Source organism: Ooceraea biroi, chromosome 9 (assembly GCF_003672135.1).
Source record: "Ooceraea biroi isolate clonal line C1 chromosome 9, Obir_v5.4, whole genome shotgun sequence".
Lineage (NCBI taxonomy): Eukaryota > Metazoa > Arthropoda > Insecta > Hymenoptera > Formicidae > Ooceraea > Ooceraea biroi.
In genome coordinates this window covers 9,688,440-9,708,243 of record NC_039514.1, presented here as the reverse complement: position 1 = coordinate 9,708,243, position 19,804 = coordinate 9,688,440, and the positions used below count along the sequence as shown (strand labels likewise).

At 50.2% G+C, this 19,804-nt stretch overlaps 1 protein-coding gene across 1 annotated transcript in view; it reads right to left on the bottom strand.

Moving 5' to 3' along the window:
- Positions 1-16,904, bottom strand: part of LOC105284688 (serine/threonine-protein kinase minibrain) — a 63,416-nt gene extending 46,512 nt beyond the window's left edge. Inside the window, exons 1-2 of the mRNA XM_026972141.1 lie at positions 15,424-16,904; positions 1,334-2,562 (exon numbers count right to left, since the gene is read on the bottom strand). Of these exons, the coding sequence (XP_026827942.1) occupies positions 1,334-1,484 (151 nt within the window). The 5' untranslated portion in view covers positions 1,485-2,562; positions 15,424-16,904. The remainder of the gene's footprint in view (positions 1-1,333; positions 2,563-15,423) is intronic.
- Positions 16,905-19,804: the final 2,900 nt, after the last annotated feature.

Below are 19,804 nucleotides of genomic sequence, written 5' to 3'. Positions count from 1 at the left end.
GAAGGTGCCAAGTCGAAAATACGTATATACGTCACTCGGTAGTGCTGGTCGGTCGAAGTCTTCGGATTGCTCGTGAGTCGCCGATCAGGCATCGGTCCAAAAACCGGCCGCGTCGCGACGCTCCAGAGTTCGCGTCTCATCTGAGGGACGAAGAGATCGCGGGGGAGGAATCGCGACGATGAAATTTTACAAGTGGATGTCGAGAGCGCTCGAATGACGAAATTTCGACGCGTCGCAGACGAGAATCGTGGAAGAGGCAAATGGCATCAAGGGTGCAGACCCACGATCGACCCCTTCCTGAATCTCTTACGATTGAACAGGCGGATGGACGAGCGATTGTCTTTTACCGGACCAGGAGAAACGGGACGCGACCACACTATTCTCGTCGTCGTCGCAAGACAACGCGGGGCCTAAGTATAGGAGATCGGGTGCCTGCCTCCGTTTAAAAATACGTCTACTCCCTTCCCCACCCCCGCGACCCGCTGCTCTCTGAGCCGGCTCTTCCTTCTTCTGCGGCCCGTGCGCCTTCCTCCCTCGTCGCCCTTTTTCCGAGACTTTTTCTTCTCGCACGCGTGCAACGGCAGGAAAAGAACGGGAAAGGGAGAAACAGAGAGAGAGAGAGAAAGAGAGAGAAGCATGTCGATCAGTGGCGTTCAATGATTCACGACGACAGGGTATTTCGAAGCGACGATCAATAGCAGTAATGGGAGCCGCGATCGTCCGCCGCGTGAAACACGCGCGCGGCCAAATTTTTAGGCTCACATTTACACGATCCACAAGGCGGAAATCTCGGCCGCGCTTCACGGGACAGGCGGACACTTTACGGACGTCCGCAAAACGGCAAATAAAGCGGTCCGAGGGACCGGAACGAAAGGACCGCACCGCGAGTGAAACACTGCCACAGCGGGAAACGAAATGAGATTTACAGCAACGTTGTCCAGCAACGACGAAAAACTCGACCTCGCGGTTTATTCGAAGTTTTATCCTCTCATTCGACTCCCCGTCGCGAGTCACAATTAATCGGGAAATTATGCTTGGTTTCACAGTAATTAATCATGGAGCATCGTCCGGCTAATTAAATACGAGGTTTTCCCGAGAGATCGACGAAGAGCCTTCACCCTCTCGTTCCCCCTCCACTCCCAATCGATCCTAGACCACGAAATAAACCATTTTCTCCGTCCCCCTTCCGCTCTTAAACCGATAATCCGCAACCAAAAGTTCCCGCCACCCGTCCGAATGCGCGCGCGTTCTCGCCGGGGGTGGAAAACCGGGTTGGTAGAGACGCGGGAGGCATCAAAATGAATCGTGGGGAGAAACGTGCGTTCGTACTCACATTGTTGCTTGTGCCTAGACTCCATGAGCATCATCTGTTCGTGCTTGTGCCACGCAGCGTCGGTAGTGTCGGTGCCGGTGATGCCCCTTGCCCCCGCGGTGGGTGGCTGGACACCCCCGCGTGCCCCACCGCCCCCGCCACCGTACTCCATAACGGCGGCGGCACCCTACTCCGCCCTTTCGCTGCTGCCCTCGGCAGTCCTCAGACGCTCACAACATGGAGCCGGCCCTCTCGATGCCGTGCGATCACTCCTATATTCCCTTCCTTTTTTCTGTCACTTTTTTCTCCCTCTTCTTTCCTTCCTCTCCGCTTTTCCGCTTTTTTCACCCTTCCGCTTTGCTTTCGACCGTTCGCCCTTCCTTCCTCTTCCTCTTCCTTCCTTCCTTCCTTCCTGCCTTGCTTCCCGGTGATTCCTCACGGGAGTACCTCGGCCCGGTCAGTCTCCGCGAGGGGGGCTACTCGTGCGCGGGAGGGAGAAGAAACACCGGCGATCCGGACCGGGGAGCATTGAAACGACGTTCAGGCAAGCGTGACGCGGCGCGTATCCCTTTCGTTCTCCCTTCGTCGTCGTCGCCTCCACCTTCCCCTTCGCCGTCCTCTTCGCCGTTTCTCACCGCTCGACGGCGAGTCGGCTCTCCTCTTCAACAGGGACACGTTAAATCCTCGCCCGTTCGAGGACGCTCCCGAACCTCGTGTCGCGCCTCGTTTCCTCTCGCCGGCCAGGGCGCGTCTCTCTCGCTCTCATACGAAAAATAGCTCTTATGTACACGCGCACTCACGCGGGAATCGCTCCCCCCCTATATATTTATATATATATATATTTCTTTATAAGTATGTATATCTTGTGTTTCTCCCGTTCTCTCTCTCGTTTCCTCTTTCTATATATGTACATATATAGATGATGTATTATGTAGGTATTGGAGGGGAGAGCGTATGTATGTATGTATGTATATATTTATATGCTTATCTCGCGTGGGACTGCGCGCTTCCTCGAACTTTCACTAAAATTCTACTAGCTTTTGGCCTCCCTCCTTTCACGTTCCTTTTCCAAAATGTACGTTTTACAGCCAGAAGGTTCAATCTTCGTTCGTCGTTTCGTTTCGGCAAGTGCGTTTTTCGGAAATGAGAGATCCACAGGGGTTGGGCGGGGAGTGGGAGAAGGCCTGCTTCACTTCGTGTCGTTGACAGCCTTCATGCTTTTCACGACAACGGGGCCGACGCGTTGGTACCTGAAATCAGAAAAGATACAGGGCGACCATTAGTGCATCATTCCAGTCGTCTCATCGTCGATTCATAGACGTTCGATTACGATTTGCGACACGCGGTCGCGTACTACCTCATAATTCAATACACGTCACTCTTCTCTCTCTCTCTTTCTTTCTTATGCATTCTCGTCGCGGCTTATTATTATCCCCGTTCGCAATCCTTTCTACGACGATCAACGCCGATCGTGAACGCCTCTGGACCGTACGTGTATTCGTCCCATTAACGGACCTCGGAGTAAAATCCGTCGCGTAGTAAAATCTGGGATATGCCTTTAAATAGCGGGATCGGGATATCTGGGATATGCCTTTAAATAGCGGGATCAGCTTTTTGCGCGCGGCGCATCGATCCGATCCCCGTGGCTGCGCGCTTCGCGCGGCAGCGAGGTTGCCCGATAAACGGGGTCGCCAATTAGGACCCCCGATCGTGATTCCGTGAACTCGCTGCTGTCCCATCCATTCCTTTTTCTAGTCTTGTAATTTCGTTCGCTGTAAAGTAACTCGGATTGCTGAGCGATAATCTCGAAATGAAATCCTCGCACTGATTTCACCAATTTGTCCTGATCAAGCGAAATAGTGGTTTCAAGGCAAAGCGTACGAAAAACCAATCCAACGACAGACGAAGAAAGTCAAAAGGTCAGTTGAATTCGATGTTAAAACTTCCCGTCCGCCAGTCTTAGCATTCGCTAAAAAATACAACTCTATTACTTAGATATATCAAAGCTTCGAGTTCCCGAACCGCAGATAGTTTGAATTTAAGGTTGCACGTTGCGAGCTCTTGCACTCCCTAAGACGCGATAATTCAGCAGTTGCCTGAATTCGCCAATGGCTCCACGTCCGCGACGATCGCGGGAGCTCGGCTCGTCGGTCGATCGATCCATCGTCGACGACGTGCTGCGTCGAGATGACGGCAAAAAGCGTCTGAGAGAAAAGGTCGCGCCGGCACCTGGAGCGCCGTGACATGAATGGCGATCGCGATTGATCCTCGCGGCACGCGCGCGAGGACGAGACCGCTTTGGAGCGGCTGATAATCACGGTTGCGCGTTCTTATCTCAAACCTTTGAATATGCCTCCAGCGTAGCGTGGCGCGCGCGCGCCAATATTCTCCTACGGAACATCAATTGATGAACTTCGCTTCAGACGTCTCCCCTTGCCTCCCCACTCTCTCTCGCCCAGTTCGTCACCCCGATGACTCGATGACCCGTCGTGGTAATCGACAATCGATGTAACGACGATGTGGAATTAATGTCCCGTGGAAAGCAGGCAAAAGTAGACGAAAGTGGATGAAAGTGGAGCGAACTTTCGGATTTACGTGGCCACGTTTGCAGGTAACCCTCGCGACTGAATATTTAATATCGGAAGTCACGTGCGGAAAATCGCGTCGATCGCCGGGAAAGGGGCGCGTATCCGCCCCCGCTATTTTCCCCGTGCATTTCTTCCGCCACTCTCTCTTTCCTCCTGCTCACGGCAGGCGCACCTTCCACGAGGCAATTTTACGACGTTTAACGACCCCCGTGGATAACGACGAGTGACGCGGTTCGACGGTCGATGCCGTGCGGTTTAGATGAACGTGCGCAACAAATTTGACAAACATAATCAAATATTATTTTTTTAAGTTGGGATCTGGCATCATGCGTGTCGAAAAGTTCGTTTTTCTCGCGGCCACCGAACGTATCAATCTTGAATTTCGGTCAATCGTTATATCTAGCGCGTTCGATTCTTATTTATAGCTCGGCCGCGTGTCTGTCTTTCGAGAAATTTGATCGTAAATCCGTATTTATAGCACGACTGGTGCGTTTCTGCTTTTAGAGTAACTTAATTTAATAAGTTTCAACTCTTATATATGTCAATTAATTTTAATTAAAAAATGCAAAATATCTCCATAATATAATGTAAAATATCTATATAAACCTCATCTATGTATGAAACGAATATGTATTTTACCGAATTAAATCGAGTATTAATGTTCGTAAGTATCAATAAAACGAGATAAAAATGATTGACCTCTATGTAGCGTCTCGTCGTTTAGAATTATTATCTTTTTCCTTAACTAATATTAACAGCACATTTGAATACATGTGCGTTTGAAACACTTAATAGGTTAAATTGATAATTATGCTAATAATTAGTGATAATATATTATAATTATTGTGTTTATACTATATCCATTTCTCACTGTTCTTTGCAGTCAGCTATTAGTACCTCGCTATTAGTAAAATTACACAAATTTCGATTTTTACCGTGATATATTTAACAAATATATTTGTCAAATATATTTGTTAAATATATCGTAAATGCTGAAAAGATATTATTTGAACACAAAATAGAACAATACAATTATTCATCTCATAAATCGAAGTGACACTTAGATTTCCATAATTTATGCCAATGGGAAACAAACATTTATATGATAAGAGAGAGTGCATGATTTTAAAACAAAAGCTTGAAAGGTCTTGAAGAGCGCACCGTCTACTTACTCAACTGAAGATCAAAACTTTCAGTGAGAGAAAGAAGGAGATACATTTGAATCCTTTTATCCTCACCGATATTCCAATCGATACCTTCGAAAGAACTGATGGTCCATTCCGAATCCTTTTAAAAACCCGCGAGTAACAGTCGCGCCGGGAAAGAGGCAGTTCCTTTCGCAACCCTCGCAACCCTTATATCCTTCGTGGCATAAAACACTCGAGCACTATAGCGCGAAACAACGCGATTTTTATTCGTGGAAATTTCAATCGGCAACAGCGAGCGACAACGAGCGCGGTTGGACGATCACTTCCACGATCCCGATCAATTTTGAGGACGCGCGGCCGATCCGAGGTAGATTTTCCTCCCTTCGGTGGAGGTGGCGAATATATGTTCGTCTGCTCGTAACCGCCCACGCGCGTACCCGGTGCGAGGAGGAGGCTTTTGTTCGCGGCGCGCCGATCGATCCCAGACCGATCGTGTGCAACATTGTGCCCCATAGAAACACAGACCCGGAGCGCTCAGGTTTGGGGCCAGGTGGTCTGCGCCCTGCCTGCACGCCCCTCCGCGCCCTTGCCCCCTTACCATCATCGTCCCTCGTGCGGTGGTGGAACGGCGGTTGGTGGAAACCCGCGCGAGACCCGCCGCACGCATCAACAGCTGTTCCGCCGTTATCGACGACCGGCGATCGACCACGACCAGCGTCGGGATCCCAAGGATCATCCAACGGCGCCTATGGTTATCCGCCTCGACTCGGCGAGATAAAGATTTACGACGACTTCGCGGTCGTGACAATACGCTCTACACCACTTTGCGATAGTATAATTGAGTTTTTATTTGTACTTTTATCTGTTATTTCCCTCTAATCGTTTTCGTCTCTTGTTTTGTCGATTATTATTCTTGATTAAATTTCCAAATATTTTATGAGAGAGATAATCCGGCGCATGTGGAAGAAAAGTGCTTTATGTGATAATTTTCGATGTTCTTTCTACTCTTTTTATATAATTCTTGGAAATTTGAAAAGGAACTTGAGCGATGCATCGTACAATGTTGTGTTTCGCGCTGCGAATGTTCAACACATGGCAAACGTGTCTTACTTTCAGTGCAGCGCTCGGATTCCACCGGCTCGCGCGTTTAGCTTTTAGTTCGCGTGAGGAAAGAACGGGAGAATGAGAGAGAAAGACTGTCCAGTACATCATAATTAACGGCTATTATTATCCGAGCATTCTTCAGTACTAATAATAATAGCGTCGCCCACTTTCCACGATCTATTCCTGTCCACTTACGTACCCCCGCAAAGCGTTCGCTCGCTCGCTCGCGCGCGTGTGTTTGCCGGCGTGAAGCGGACATCTCGAGGCCGATATTAATGATTCCACGACTTGATCATTGATAAAACGCGCGTAAACAGCCATCCACACTCTTTCCTCACAAACTCTCCTCGCGAGCGAAACCGAAGCATATAGAATCCGAGCGAGAACGAAACACAGAAAGACAAGAAGGACAGAAGAGAAGGAGGCAGAAGGGGAGCCATCGGTCGATCGTGGGTTCGAAATTGCAATGTCGCCGTCATCTGATTTATTTACGTGTGCAAGTACGACTGTCGTGCCGGTCCTCCTCGTTTTTCCGCAGACAACCAGCACTTTGTTCTTCGGCGCGAAAGTCGCGACACTCCTCCGCCGCTTCCTCTCTCGCGCGCGTCTCGTCATTGACATTCTCGTCGACGACGTCTCCTTTCCTTCTCCCTCCTTCTCTCCCCGACCTCCCAGGACCACGTCAAAGACGTCGATATTGAAAACGCGTGACTAATGATCACCGACCGTGCTTAACGGCCGAAACGATACACCCATGATGCGCCCATGGTGAAGTTTCTCCCTCCGTCTTACCGGAAGAAACGTGGCGGGACGTTACCGGAAACTGCCGGATGTCGACTGACACCGGAGACGAGAAATCAACGGTCGAAGCGATCGATTATGAAGAAATACCTGTAACTCAGTTATCGTGCTCGGGCAAGTCCGAGTAAACTGGATCTGTCCAAAGATCGTGCTATCGTGCCTCGCGATTACCGTATCCGTTGGGGTCTCTGAAAGCGTATCTCGCGTACACTTTATGTAAACCTGTGCACGATTACGAGATTTTACGGTCTTCACGATACGACGTCGAGCGTTTCCCAACGCACGTTTTTCCGTGCGGACGTTTCGACAAATTCGCGCGACGAAAGCGCGAAAAGCCGCCGTCCGCGTGAAACGCGCGCTCCTTCGCCTCGTGCTTTTTGCCGCGAGTGCCCGCCCTCTCTCGCAAGCATTTTCTATTCAAGTAACGCAGAAGCGTGTTTTGCGAAGGCTAGTCTGTGCGACGTATCGACGCCGCAATTAACAACGGACGAACGTACCACGCTGTTCATCAGTCACGTCACACGCTAACGCGGAGCTATAACTTGGCTTGCGAAAGATCCTCTCGCGCAACGCGCAAGTATACATGACACGTTGCAGATATCATTAACATCACGTCTCTGCGTGAAAAAATGATAAATATGGAATCTATTAAAAAGAAATAAGGCGACACGAGCACAGGATAGCACATTGGAGCCAGTGATAAGAGATGATAAAAAGGAAGGGACTCTTCCTGCAGCCCGAAAGGACGGAACAGATACATCTATCTATTGATGCATGTCATATCTCTCTTTTGACTTTGATCTTATCACGCTCGAAAGTGTTATCTCGCGTCGCACGCAGGTTCAGAGCAGCGTCGTGACGACCAAGAGCGCGAACCGGCCAATAAATACCGGCGTGGAGAAACGTGTCGTCTATTATTAGACGCGTCGTTTCCGCGTACGGGCACGCGGACGCGCCGCGTGTCATGCACGCGCTGACGCGCGAGCGGACGCGCCGCGCTTCTGTCGCACGCGCGACGCCGACGAGAAAAGGAGGCACGGCATTGCACCAGTATCGAGAATACGATGCTTCATCACTCCGACACGCATAGAACCATCGACGACTGCTCAGCATCGTCCGAATGATTCCGCGGAATAGTAAGGGTAACTGAAATTCTGCGGTGATATCGAGGAAAGCAGCACGAGTACCAAACTGTGTGTGTGAAGCTGGCGTATCATTTCGCGGAAAATCACCTCTGTGAGGTTGGCCCCCCTTCTTCAAAATTTGAAACAAATAAGCACAGTTCTGATTGCCCCCCGAAGAGTTCTAGAGTTCTCAGTCCCTTTTAGAAAGAGTTCTGCCATTTAAAGTAACGAAAACACCATTTGAAACACCGGGGGGGACTAACTTCACGAAACTGAAAATTCAAACGGCTATAACTTTTGTTTTTAATTTTAGCGCTTTGAACCTTAAGAATAATTTGTAGAACTCTTTGGGGGGCCATCAGAACTCTCAATAGAATTCCGGATTGCCAAACAAAAATTTCCGACCCAGAACTTTTTTGTTTTCGATTTCAGAGCATTGGTTCTCAGGGATAATCGGTAGAACTCTTTGGGGGCCCATCAGAACTCTCAACAGAACTCCGGATTTCGAAACAAAATTTCGGACCCAGAATTTTCAAAGTGCCAGAATTTTTTTGTTTTCGATATTCATTTTTTATTTGGTTATTATCGAGCTTCGTACAAGGAGGAGCTTTATTGAGTGTGCCGAGCGCAAAAATTATTCGGTTGCGTTTCCCAATCGATTCCTCAAATGAGCTCGTATGTATACTAATAGAGATAGATACGTAATAAAATTGATACTGAATTTTTTTACTTAGCAGAAAAAGAAATTCTGAATCTCGACGACAACACGTGCACGTGCGTTTTCCGCGCGCGAAACAAAAGTCGGCGCGTAATGTTCATCGTGGTCGCACATTTCGGTTCGCACCTCATTCATTTCCCGTTTCAAATGTAAGCGGCAGAAATCAACGTAACGCGATTTCGTGCAGCGTAATTACGACGAATATACGCCGGGACGGGCGGGAGAGGCACTTTCGCGCAAAATGCGTGTGTACTCCACCTCCGTAATGAGTGCTGCTACCTTCCCTTTTCCTTCCATCTCCCTGTCACTCTTTTTCAGCGTTACACGATTTCATTTCCCGCGCAATGCGGAGCTAAGCAGGATCCGATTGCGCGATGACTTTCCGCGCGACGGTAGTTTTCCGCGCGCAAGACTCCACGCGCGAGAACGCTCGCGAAAGAACAAAACCCGCGTCACTCTCGCTGGCGGAAACCGAGTGGTGCGCGCGTGCACGCGGAATTTTAAACAGACGCCTGTTTGTGTGTCACATGTATGAAATTTAATAGCGACGGCCGTCACAGCAGGCTGCACCACTGAAAGCACGATATGAACAGCGAATTCGCCGATTCCCGCCTACTGCATGCCGCGAAATTGCAGCGCGGCCGTCCCGCCTGCTGGCTATGAAAAAAAATCGCGCGACCGCTCGTGGAGAACGCTCAAATGTTACTCCGTTTCGCGCCCGCGCGACTTTTCCGCTCGCGCGGGGGAGATCTCTATAAAAGGATCGTTATCGGATATGATGCCACCGTAATCGGACACGTAAGTCGGCGCGAAAGGTCAAATAATCCTTCCGGCAATCCTCGAATAGTTGGACGCGGGCGAAAGGTCAGAATTTTACGAGAATACTCGTCGTAAACACGTGGTTAAAGGGTAACGGGACAAAAAAGGGAAACGAGGGTGCTCGCGCGCGCGCGCGGTCGAGACCGAACCCCCGACCTTAACCCTGTCCGGTACTTAAACGGAGTTTCAGAGAACTCGCACCGACCCTCCTGTGATTCGACCCTCTACGATTTTTACCGCGCGCTTCAAGCGAAATTGTACCGCACGAACGTACCGCTGGAAAATTATGAAAAAAATTGTTTCTCTCTTCTGTCATAAAATCGTGTCGAGTCCATCGAACAAAAGTCGTAGAGATCGATGCGGACGTCGCGATAATAAAATACGTCAAAATGCGCTCGCGGCACGCTTCTTATCCGTGTCGATTTGACGATGCCACTTTCACACGTGATTCATATATTACATATTTTTACATGTGGAGATTATTTCCCAGCAATCAGAAAAACGCAGAGCACGGCGGAAAAACGGAGGAGTCCACCATCACAAGGCACTCGTGACCGCGCCACGGAGTCGCCGCGCGTTTTATCAGCGCGACTTCCCTTTCGATACGCAAACTGAGGCGCGTCGTCGACCACTGATAAGCCGAAAATTCGAAGAAAAAAATGTTGCATCACGAAACGTCGCAATTACAATCACCGCGCGGCTCCACCCGACATTTATTGCGCGTAACTGACCTACCAGCGATACCTCGCGCGCGTGTCTCCGCGTTTCGCCAGTTCTGCGGTGACGCAACAACGGCGACGCAATGACCGCCCATAAATCGCGATTGCTGGATCCTACGACCTCACAATCGGCCATTCTCGCTCGGCCGTGCGAACCGGTCGCGCTTTGCACATTTGCTGCGCGGTGATAAGGAGGCGAGCGCGAACGCTGATGAAGCAGGCGTCGCGCCGGCAAAACGGGAAAAATTCGCTTCGATCGGCCTTCAAGTCGGCATGGATTCCAACGCGCGAGCGAGTCCTCGTTCCGCTCTCGCCGCGCGCTACCCGCGCGATCTATCCGCGTGTCGCAATTCCGATCTTATCGAGAAATTTCTTCTCCAGAGCTCCGCGTGCAATAATGATAATAATTACGGGATCCTCGCGTTTCAGCTTGGGTACAGCTCAACGACGGTAAGAGGATAAATCTCGAAGTGGATCTGCGGGATCATTTCGATACCTCGGGGAACGTCTCTTGAACGCATTGGTCCTCACGTCCGTATTAATGAAAGTTGCACGAACCCTTTGGCCAATCTTTGGAACTGATTAATTTTTCAACCGGCAACCAGGAAGACGGTGCGTATCCCGAATCTGTCATTCGACCGAGCGGGAAGACGCGCGGAGGCAAGATCGCGTTGATCAATACGGAGCGGCGTGCGGAGTGCTACGTTCTTGTTTTATTAACTGCAAGAGAGAGAGAGAGACATACACGCGGCCGTGACTCAACCGCCGCGCGCTTCGAGGAACGGTACTGTTAGCGTCGACGCGTCGAAAGTCATACCGAATCAATAAGGTGGGAAATCTGACGAGTGCAACGCGGGCGGCTCCTTCGAGGCAAACCTCTCGAGGGAGGCCACCCCGTTTTCCCGCGCGATAAGGCCGGTAATGGTGTTATTTACAAAGAGAGAGAAAAAAAAGAAAGAAAAAAGAGAGAGAGAGAGATTCCCGCGCCGATGTAATCGCGATGTGTCGTCCGCGCGCTCGGAACAGGTTATTGATTCGTGGCACGTAATTTAATATCAAACTGATAATAACGTCTCCGAGCCGCCAAAATTAGGGTCTTATTTCGGAAAGCCACGCACGTACACGTGGACCGTGGAGAGAATCGATGCGCGCAAACACGATCGGCGAGGATGCGCAGCCACGGAAATGCTCGCGCGTTTTTGATAATGCTGATGACGTGACAGCGATAACAAGCCGCTAATTGATCTGCGAGGGTCGAGGAAGACCGTAAAAAGGAAAGTTCAAGCGTAATCCGAACATCGATTTTAATTTCTTATATCTTTTCTGCGATTTCGCCCTCGAGATTAGATCGCGAAGCGCGCGTCGGTTATCTGCGAGATAAAGTACGTTCCCCGCTGCATTTTTCTGGGATCGGCCTGTATCAATTTCCAAGGAAAGATCACGCTGGCATTAGCACACATCGGAGATATCGGTACTCGTGTCGTGTCGACTGTTCCCGGCGGCGCTTTATTATTTTTTCGGGATAAACGCGCGACGAAACGATTGCATGATAATGCGAAACGTGCGACGCAGCGGGACATTGCGCGATACACCGCCCTATACAGTGTTGCCACCTGTAGGATTTTTGCAGTGATAAACAGTTTTGACCTATCCGGGCACGGGAGTCGCGAAATTCGCTAATAAAATATTATCCGCGCGCTCACCGCGAGCACTCGCGTGCGCCTAACGACCGTAAATTCACCGTCACATCGAAGTGCGTAAATTCCATAAATTCCAAAGTGACGGTCGAGAGTACAACGCGTCGTGACTCGCCATACTGTTGAACCACACTTAGATGGTAATAATCCGTGCAATTCGTCGACGTAGTCTCCCCTTTTCACTCACCTCCGCCTATTTTTATTATACGCCTACTCGTCATCTCGCTTTACGTCCCCATTTTTCGTCACGCGTTTTCATCCCTATCGCTCGCATTTCATCATCCTACTCCGTGCCGCATCCCTCGCGGTGCGCTCTCTCGTTTTGCGTGCCGCTTCTCAAACCCCGTGGCGCGTAATCGCGGCGACAACGGCTGCCGCCTGTTACTTATCACTCGCGGTTTAATAACGCGATTGCACGATAATGCGAAACACGCGGCGGCGCAGGGGTGGCACGTCGGGCGCCCCGTCGAGCGCACTCGACTGGGTCCCGACAGGGCGTCTTGTCCCCTCATTTGCAACGGGAGATCCGGCAAAATGAAGACATAGCTATCTATTGTACCCCGGAGAATAGGTTCGCAACGTGCGGTCACGGCAAAAGCTGCGGCAAGACCACCGTGAAATCCGCATTGCTCTTGAATGCGTCAGTGTTCAAAATCATTTTCTTCCTTTTTAATTCTTTGCCGGGGAAGATGACGGGAACGTCGATAATCTGTCGTTCGCTAAGATTATAAGTATATGTTGGATTCGCGCGAATTGAATCAATAATAACGATCTCACGACTCATCGCAACATCGTGGCGCCGGGCTATTTGCGTATCTTCATCTTATCCGTATCATCGATGCGTGCACGCGCATGCACGCATAGACACGCATACGTTACACGCATTGTACACCCACAGAAAAGATTTCTGGACTTAATGCTATTACTCTTTAATCTATCATAAAATAAGATCGCTATAGCGACAATCATATTTATTATTCAAAAGAAGCATATTTTAATCTTGAATAGAAAATTCGAAAATCTAGATTCAAATAATCTTGGTGCTATCTCATTCATTTTCTCAGAAGGATTTAGATAAAAATTTCTAGCAAGTTCAAAATATTCTTGATTTAAGAATATTGTGAGATCTAAAAGACATCTTATTCTATTCTTCTAAGAGAATTTGTAGAATCTGCACAAAACGGCCAATATTTATGTGTTGCAATCAAAAATCGGGAAAGTGTTTCTGAAGAAATATTAAAAGATATGGAAATGTCTTATCTCGAATCTTATTTCTCAAGTAAGTATATTGTATATACTTACTTACATTTCCATATCTTTTAATATTTCTTGTAGAGTATTGCACTTATTCATTGTAAATAACAGAAACACTTTCCCGATTTTCGATTGCAACACATAAATATTGGCCGTTTTATCCGAATAAAGGACGGCGCCGAGTCGACGAGCGACTGTGAGAAAATGATGCGTCGACATCGACAAAGCCTACTATAAAGTGGCGCTAATATCAAATTATTCTACATACAAGAATATATAAGCATAAATTTGTACATGTTACTCTTGTCTCAAGACAGTAAGACAATCTTATTTAATTCGAGAGAGAAGAATAGAAATTACTGATTTAAATTAAAAATTGTTTTATTTTCATATTTTTTATACTTGTAATACGATTAAATTAGTCAAGAATATTTTTCGTCTTGTTATCAGAAATCCTTTCTGAGGGTGTACAGATTATATATTACATTCATGCATAGACACGTATGCGTGAAAAAAGGGAAAATATATTTTCATCCTCGAAATCTGCCATCATTTTCGCCCATCTTTCTAATTGCAACTGACGAATCTCCTCTAGAAAACAAGATAGCAGTTTTGAATCGATGAAATGGCCGATTGATTGATAACAAATGGCATTTTCGCACTTCTTTCACACTTTTAGAGTGTGCATCCACATGGTAGCCACGGGCCGTTGGAGTGATCGGAATAGATCGTAATCTAAAGAGCCTAGGTTCAGTGAATAAACCGCATGAGGGAGAACTCCCCAGCCCAACAAATAAATAATGTCTTTCGTCCCTTTTATGACGTGCGACTGAATGGTATTGTACTGCAAGATGACTTGCCGCGTTCCACTTTCACAGGTACCACATTTTATGGGTACCATATTTTATTTTATTTTTACGCTTTACATCACCTTTCCCTAAAGCTGAGTAAATCATATTTGCAGCCTCAGCAGCATTCGTTTTCAATTGGAAAGGAAAAAGAATGCAGTGTACGATACGCTACTTGTTCGCCATCATATTCGATACTGTTTTCTGAGGTTATGTTGTCGTTGTTGGCTTCGCCAAGTATAGCGTATTTCAGATCTTAAAGTTGACACATAAAAACTCACTAAACAGCGGGCGGATATTCCAATTTAAAGCGGGGTTATGATTGATTAAAGAGAAAGGCAACGAATTAATTTGCACACCTAATACGTACGTGCGTGTGTACGTATGCCGCACGATGCACGCACGCATCGCCGACGCGCAATTCGCTTCGTCACTTTTTCGCGCGTCTCGCGATAAGACGCAATCGCGCGCCCATCGCGTCCCATCGTCACTTTGCGCGTCGACGCGCGAGCTCTCGCGTGGCGCGGATAACGCGCAGTAGCGGTCGTTAGAAGGGAGAACAAAATTTCGGCATCACCAAATTAAACGCATCAGCTTGGCGTCAATTCCTCGGCTTTCTCTTTTCCGGATCAGAGAAAAACCGATGAAATGCCGAAACGCCGCGACTGACCGACTGACCGATACCGATGCGGTTTAACGCGCAACATAATTCGACTAATTGCGTTTTACTCGTGAACTCTCGCCAAGCGAGAAGTCAGAACGTTTAACCGCTGACTTCACAGAGGGAAAGAGGGAAAGAGGAAGAGAGAGAGAGGGAAAAAAGAGGAGCTCAAAGCTCGCCGCCGCCGCTCGAACAGCTGTTCCAGCGGGCAGCGGCCGAAGGAGAGCGGGACTCGCGAGAGTGCGCGGCGCGAGGTATGCCGCTAAACGGCGCGAAGAGAGGGGAAGAAAGAGGGAAGAAAGGCGCAGAGGTGTTGAGAACAGTTTTGAGGTTAGGTCTGTCTCTTACGGGAACTCGCAGGCTCCTGTGCGGGTTGCAGACGAGCGTGGCGTCCAGTTTTGCTCTCCGCACGTTTCGATACGTCGAAATAGCGAGCGGGAACGCACGGAACGCACTCGTGCAACGCATCGGTAAACAGCGCGCGTTGACGCGACCGAATCCAGAAAGGACCGATCGATCGACTGTGAGCCGATGTATCACGAGCGAGCAATCGACCTAACCTTAAAAGCGCCACAGGCGATTATTGGCCGGGGGAAAAATCGCACGCGAGATTGTGCGTGACGCACTCACCTTCGATGCGATTCCTTTCGTCGTCGCGGCGTTCGCACGCCGCGTTTCCCTTCGTCGGTCTGTCCCGGTCGAGGACGCACGCTGACCGATGGAAAAGGGGGTCACAGACAGGCAGGTCCGGACGAAGAAAGCTCCGGCATACACACGGGAGAAACGGAACTCGCACAATCGGTCACACTGGATGATATATGTGTACGTGTGTATGTGTGTACACGCGCGCGTATATGAGAATATACGTATTATACGCGCGGCACACCACGTATATACCTATATATATATATATTATATATATATATATATAATATATGCTTCTCACTGGTCAACAGTCGCGCACTTCACCAAACGGGAGGGCGAGAACGCCGGATATCCGACACACGTCGCACGCACACGTACACGTAGGTACTCGCGCGCGAGGCCGCGCACGGCCACGCAGCGATAATCCGGAGGCACCAAATTCACCTGCGCGCGCGTTACCTTCGCCGTCGGGCAGTCACTACGCGCGTTAACTCCACGTCGCCGCTCCGCACGACGAACGCGAGACGCGCGCGACTAGAACGACGCGACGCGCGGCACTGCGGCGTGATCACCGACTCGCGGCTCGCTCGCTCACGCACACGCGCGCGCACGCACCTCGACGCCCGCCAAGCTATCTCCCGCGCTCGCTGTTCAGCCTTTCCCTTCGCCGATCCGCGATCCGGGTCGCGGCCGTGAAACTCGCGCGTGTCCGCCGGCACGTTTCTTTTTCCTTTTCTCGCAACAGTTAACCGGACGCGCGTGCAAGTGGAGTCGCGCGGTTGGGTTATAAGGGCGATCCGACGATACGATACGATGATCGATGTTGGTGGCGACGACGGCTGGTAGCTCTAGTCGCTCGATGATCGTCGATGATTCTAGCCCACACACATGGAGCACCTGCCCGCGTTTTCCCGCTGCTCCCGCCTCGTCGCTAATGTCGGACGATCTCGCACGAGGGCCGACGACCTCTCGCACGCTCGACACTCGAGTTCCGAAGAAGCACCTCGGATTATCGTCTCTCCTTCTTCTTCGTCCGGTGACTTCGCAGCTCGATGATCCGAGAGCAATCGATCGCGCAGCTCGAGAGACGCGCGGCCGATTCCGACGGAGAACGAACGCGCTCACTTCCGCTCGAAACGTTGCGAGGAGTGTGGACCGGGGCGCCCGGGCCCTTGTAGGTTATGAGTCGCCGACGGTCGAAGTAATCGAACACGCGCGCGCACGCACCTCGCGATGATGGACTGCCGCACTGTCGGCGGTCGCGACGTTATCACGTGGCTGGCGCGCGCGCGAGCGCTAGCCTTCCGTCTGGTTCCCGCGACTTGACAACGCGACGCGCGGCAAACGCGCGCGGAAAGATGGAGAGGGGAGAGAGGCGACGGTGGTCCTCCTCCCGCGAGAGTCGCGAGGAACCTCTCGTCTCGCCGGGGTTCCCCGCGTCGGGAACCGAGCGACGGACGCACCCGACGATCACGCGGCGACCGCTCCGTCGACGCCGGCGCTGCGACCGCGCGCGAGCGAGCCGCCAGACGGACGGAGGAGGAGGAGGAGGAGGATACGCGGTGCGGATGTACTACCGGCTGACACCCCCGCGACAGCGCCGCAATGAACTCGCCCGGTACGAAGGGTCAAAAGCACCGCGGCAAAATAATAACAGAACGCAACCGTCGCCGCTGCTGTCGCTGTCGTCGACGACGTGTGCGCCAGGCAGAAGCAATCGCCCGTCGACGTTGTCGTCGCTGCTCCTGTCACACGAGCACGATCCTCGTGCCGCTTTACCCGCGCCTGTCCGTCGCGCCGATATGAAATTAGCCGCAGCCGGCGACGACGTCGCGGAGCAAGTGCCGCACGTACGACAACACTGTTCTCGACGAGATCGCGCGACGACGACGTTACTGTCGTCGTCGTCGTTGTTGTTGCTGTTGTAATAGTATTCACGCGGTTGGTGGTAACGCGACGGCACGCAACGCTATCAGTGATACACTCACACACGCGTCTCTCGTTATCGTTGCTCAAAGGATTCCCGTAACCACTACCCACACTGCCGCCGTCGCTCTCGTTTTCGTCCTCGTCCTCGTCCTCGTCGTTTCTATTAATTAAGAAAGTGCTGCCGTCGACTCCGTGAAGATCCTCGTGGTCGTTGATGTTATTGTTATTGTTGTTGCCATTACTGTTGATATCGATGGTGGTAGTAGTGACGGTGGTGGTTGTTCGCGGCCGCGGGTTTTGGCGGGTTTCCACGGGCGACGAGCGCGCACACCACTGGCACACACCGCGGCCGCCGTGCATTCACCTCGTTCTCGCAGCACGCGCCGCCGCCGCCGCTGCTGCTGTCGCCGTCACCGCCGCCGCCGCCGCCGCCGCCGACGCGCACCGACGGATGCTGCCGCTCGCCAGCTCGCGCCGCGGCTGTGTTCGGCTCCCACGAGGTCCCACGCGGACGCCTCGCACGAGCTGCTCCGAGAACGTGGGATCGTTGCCGCCGACGCCGCTGCCGCTGTGCCGCCACGCCACGCTCGGACACACCGAGACGGGACGAGGTTGCTCGAGTACTACACACGTACACCGTACCGCGGACGCGCACGTATCGAGTGCGGCCAACGACGCGTCGACGACACGACCGCGCGGACGAGCGAGTACGCGACTAGCACGACGCGTAACGCGCGACGTTACCGCAGCACACACGACGTGGATCGCACAACGTCCTAACCGCGCCGACACCGCACCGCTTTCACGGGCGAACATGGAGCTCTGGATCCATGCCGAATACTTGGCGAAACGGCCGCGAGACGGCGCCCGTGAACGCCACGACAGTGGAGTAGCGCCGTGCGAGCGAGCGAGAGCGACGATCGCGAGCGAGAGCGCGTGAGCGAGCGCGCGCGTATGCTCGGCCACGGCCTTCGGCAGGCTTGCCAATGCGACGCGCGCGGCACCGCTTGACGACAGCGAATGTGCGCGATTCCCGCGCGGTGGCGCCAGCGAACGGCGCGCGTTCTCCCTACCTGCCACACTGTTTTGCGACTTTATGATAACGGAGCACGTTAGAATTTATCAAGCCGGCTCAAACGGAACAGAGCAGATGCACATCGATGTATTTGTGATAATCTCGCGCTCGAATTAATTGCTATTTAACGTAATTACGAGGAAAAATCGCTAATATTAGCTTCCGCGAAGGGCATCGTAGCGAATTCCCAGGCAGCACACGTTAGCCTAATATATGTTTCTTCGACGTACCTAATGTCTAAGAAACATAAAGTACCACTTAAGAAACGGTTTAAATAGAAACCGTTTTTAGACCTCAATTTTAAAAACGTACTTTTCACCTTTCCACAGAAACGAAAAATGTGTTTTATTAAATTGATTTGAAATTATATAATTAATATAGAAAAAATAGTAATTTCTACTTACTTTGCGAGTATTCATTATTTTTGCATCATACGTTTCAATGTACTCGATTATGGAACAAGAGACAAAATCAACACAAGCGTGTGCGATTCCCACCTCTGATTCACCAAGCGACCGATGGATGGCCAGGCCAGACGTGACGTTCTCGCAAGTAACATTTGTGTTATCACCTTATAAATAACCATCCGGAAAACCGATCCAATACTCTTTTCTTCTTCTTTTCTTATGAAACTTTTGAGATCACTGTTACTTGAAGTGATATTTCAAAGGAGCGAGATTCCACTACACGAAATTTAGAGAGTAATTCATAAAATATAAAAATCTAGTTTTTTTACAAAAATGTGACTTAACTCTGTCTATCTTTGAGGCACTGATATGTAGAATTGATAAATATTTTTCTGATGGTTTCTGAAACGTTTCTCCTAACGTTTTTTCGTTGGACATTTTTCTGCTAAATAAACGTTTCAATAAAATGGTTATGAAACGTTACGGCAAAACGTTTATGAAACGGTTTTGAAACCAATGTGTGCTGCCTGGGTTGTATCTCACGATTATGTAGATTAGCAGATTCGACAATCGCTCATTGATTCTTAAGCTCCCTTTGTAACATGTCCCTTTAATGTTTCTGTCTAATCTATCTATCTAATAATGCGATTTAATAATCAAGAATTGAGCGCGTAATTGAAAAACGAGCTTTTCCGCGCAGAAAAGTAGTCTATCCAGCTTTCTTTTCCCGGAGGCTTTCCATCGAAAATCATCGAGAATTATGCGTAACGATTTCGCGCGATACAATGCGTCTATTTTTATAGCAAGGCTAAACGAATTTTTGCGACTAGCCGAAACTGGATTCGCTGGCGAGCCGAAACATTGCGACGTAAATTGCTCCATGGTGTAATTTGCGCATCGAACGATCATGCGTATAAAGATTAAAAAGGGACGCGATTTACGGCGCAATCAACTT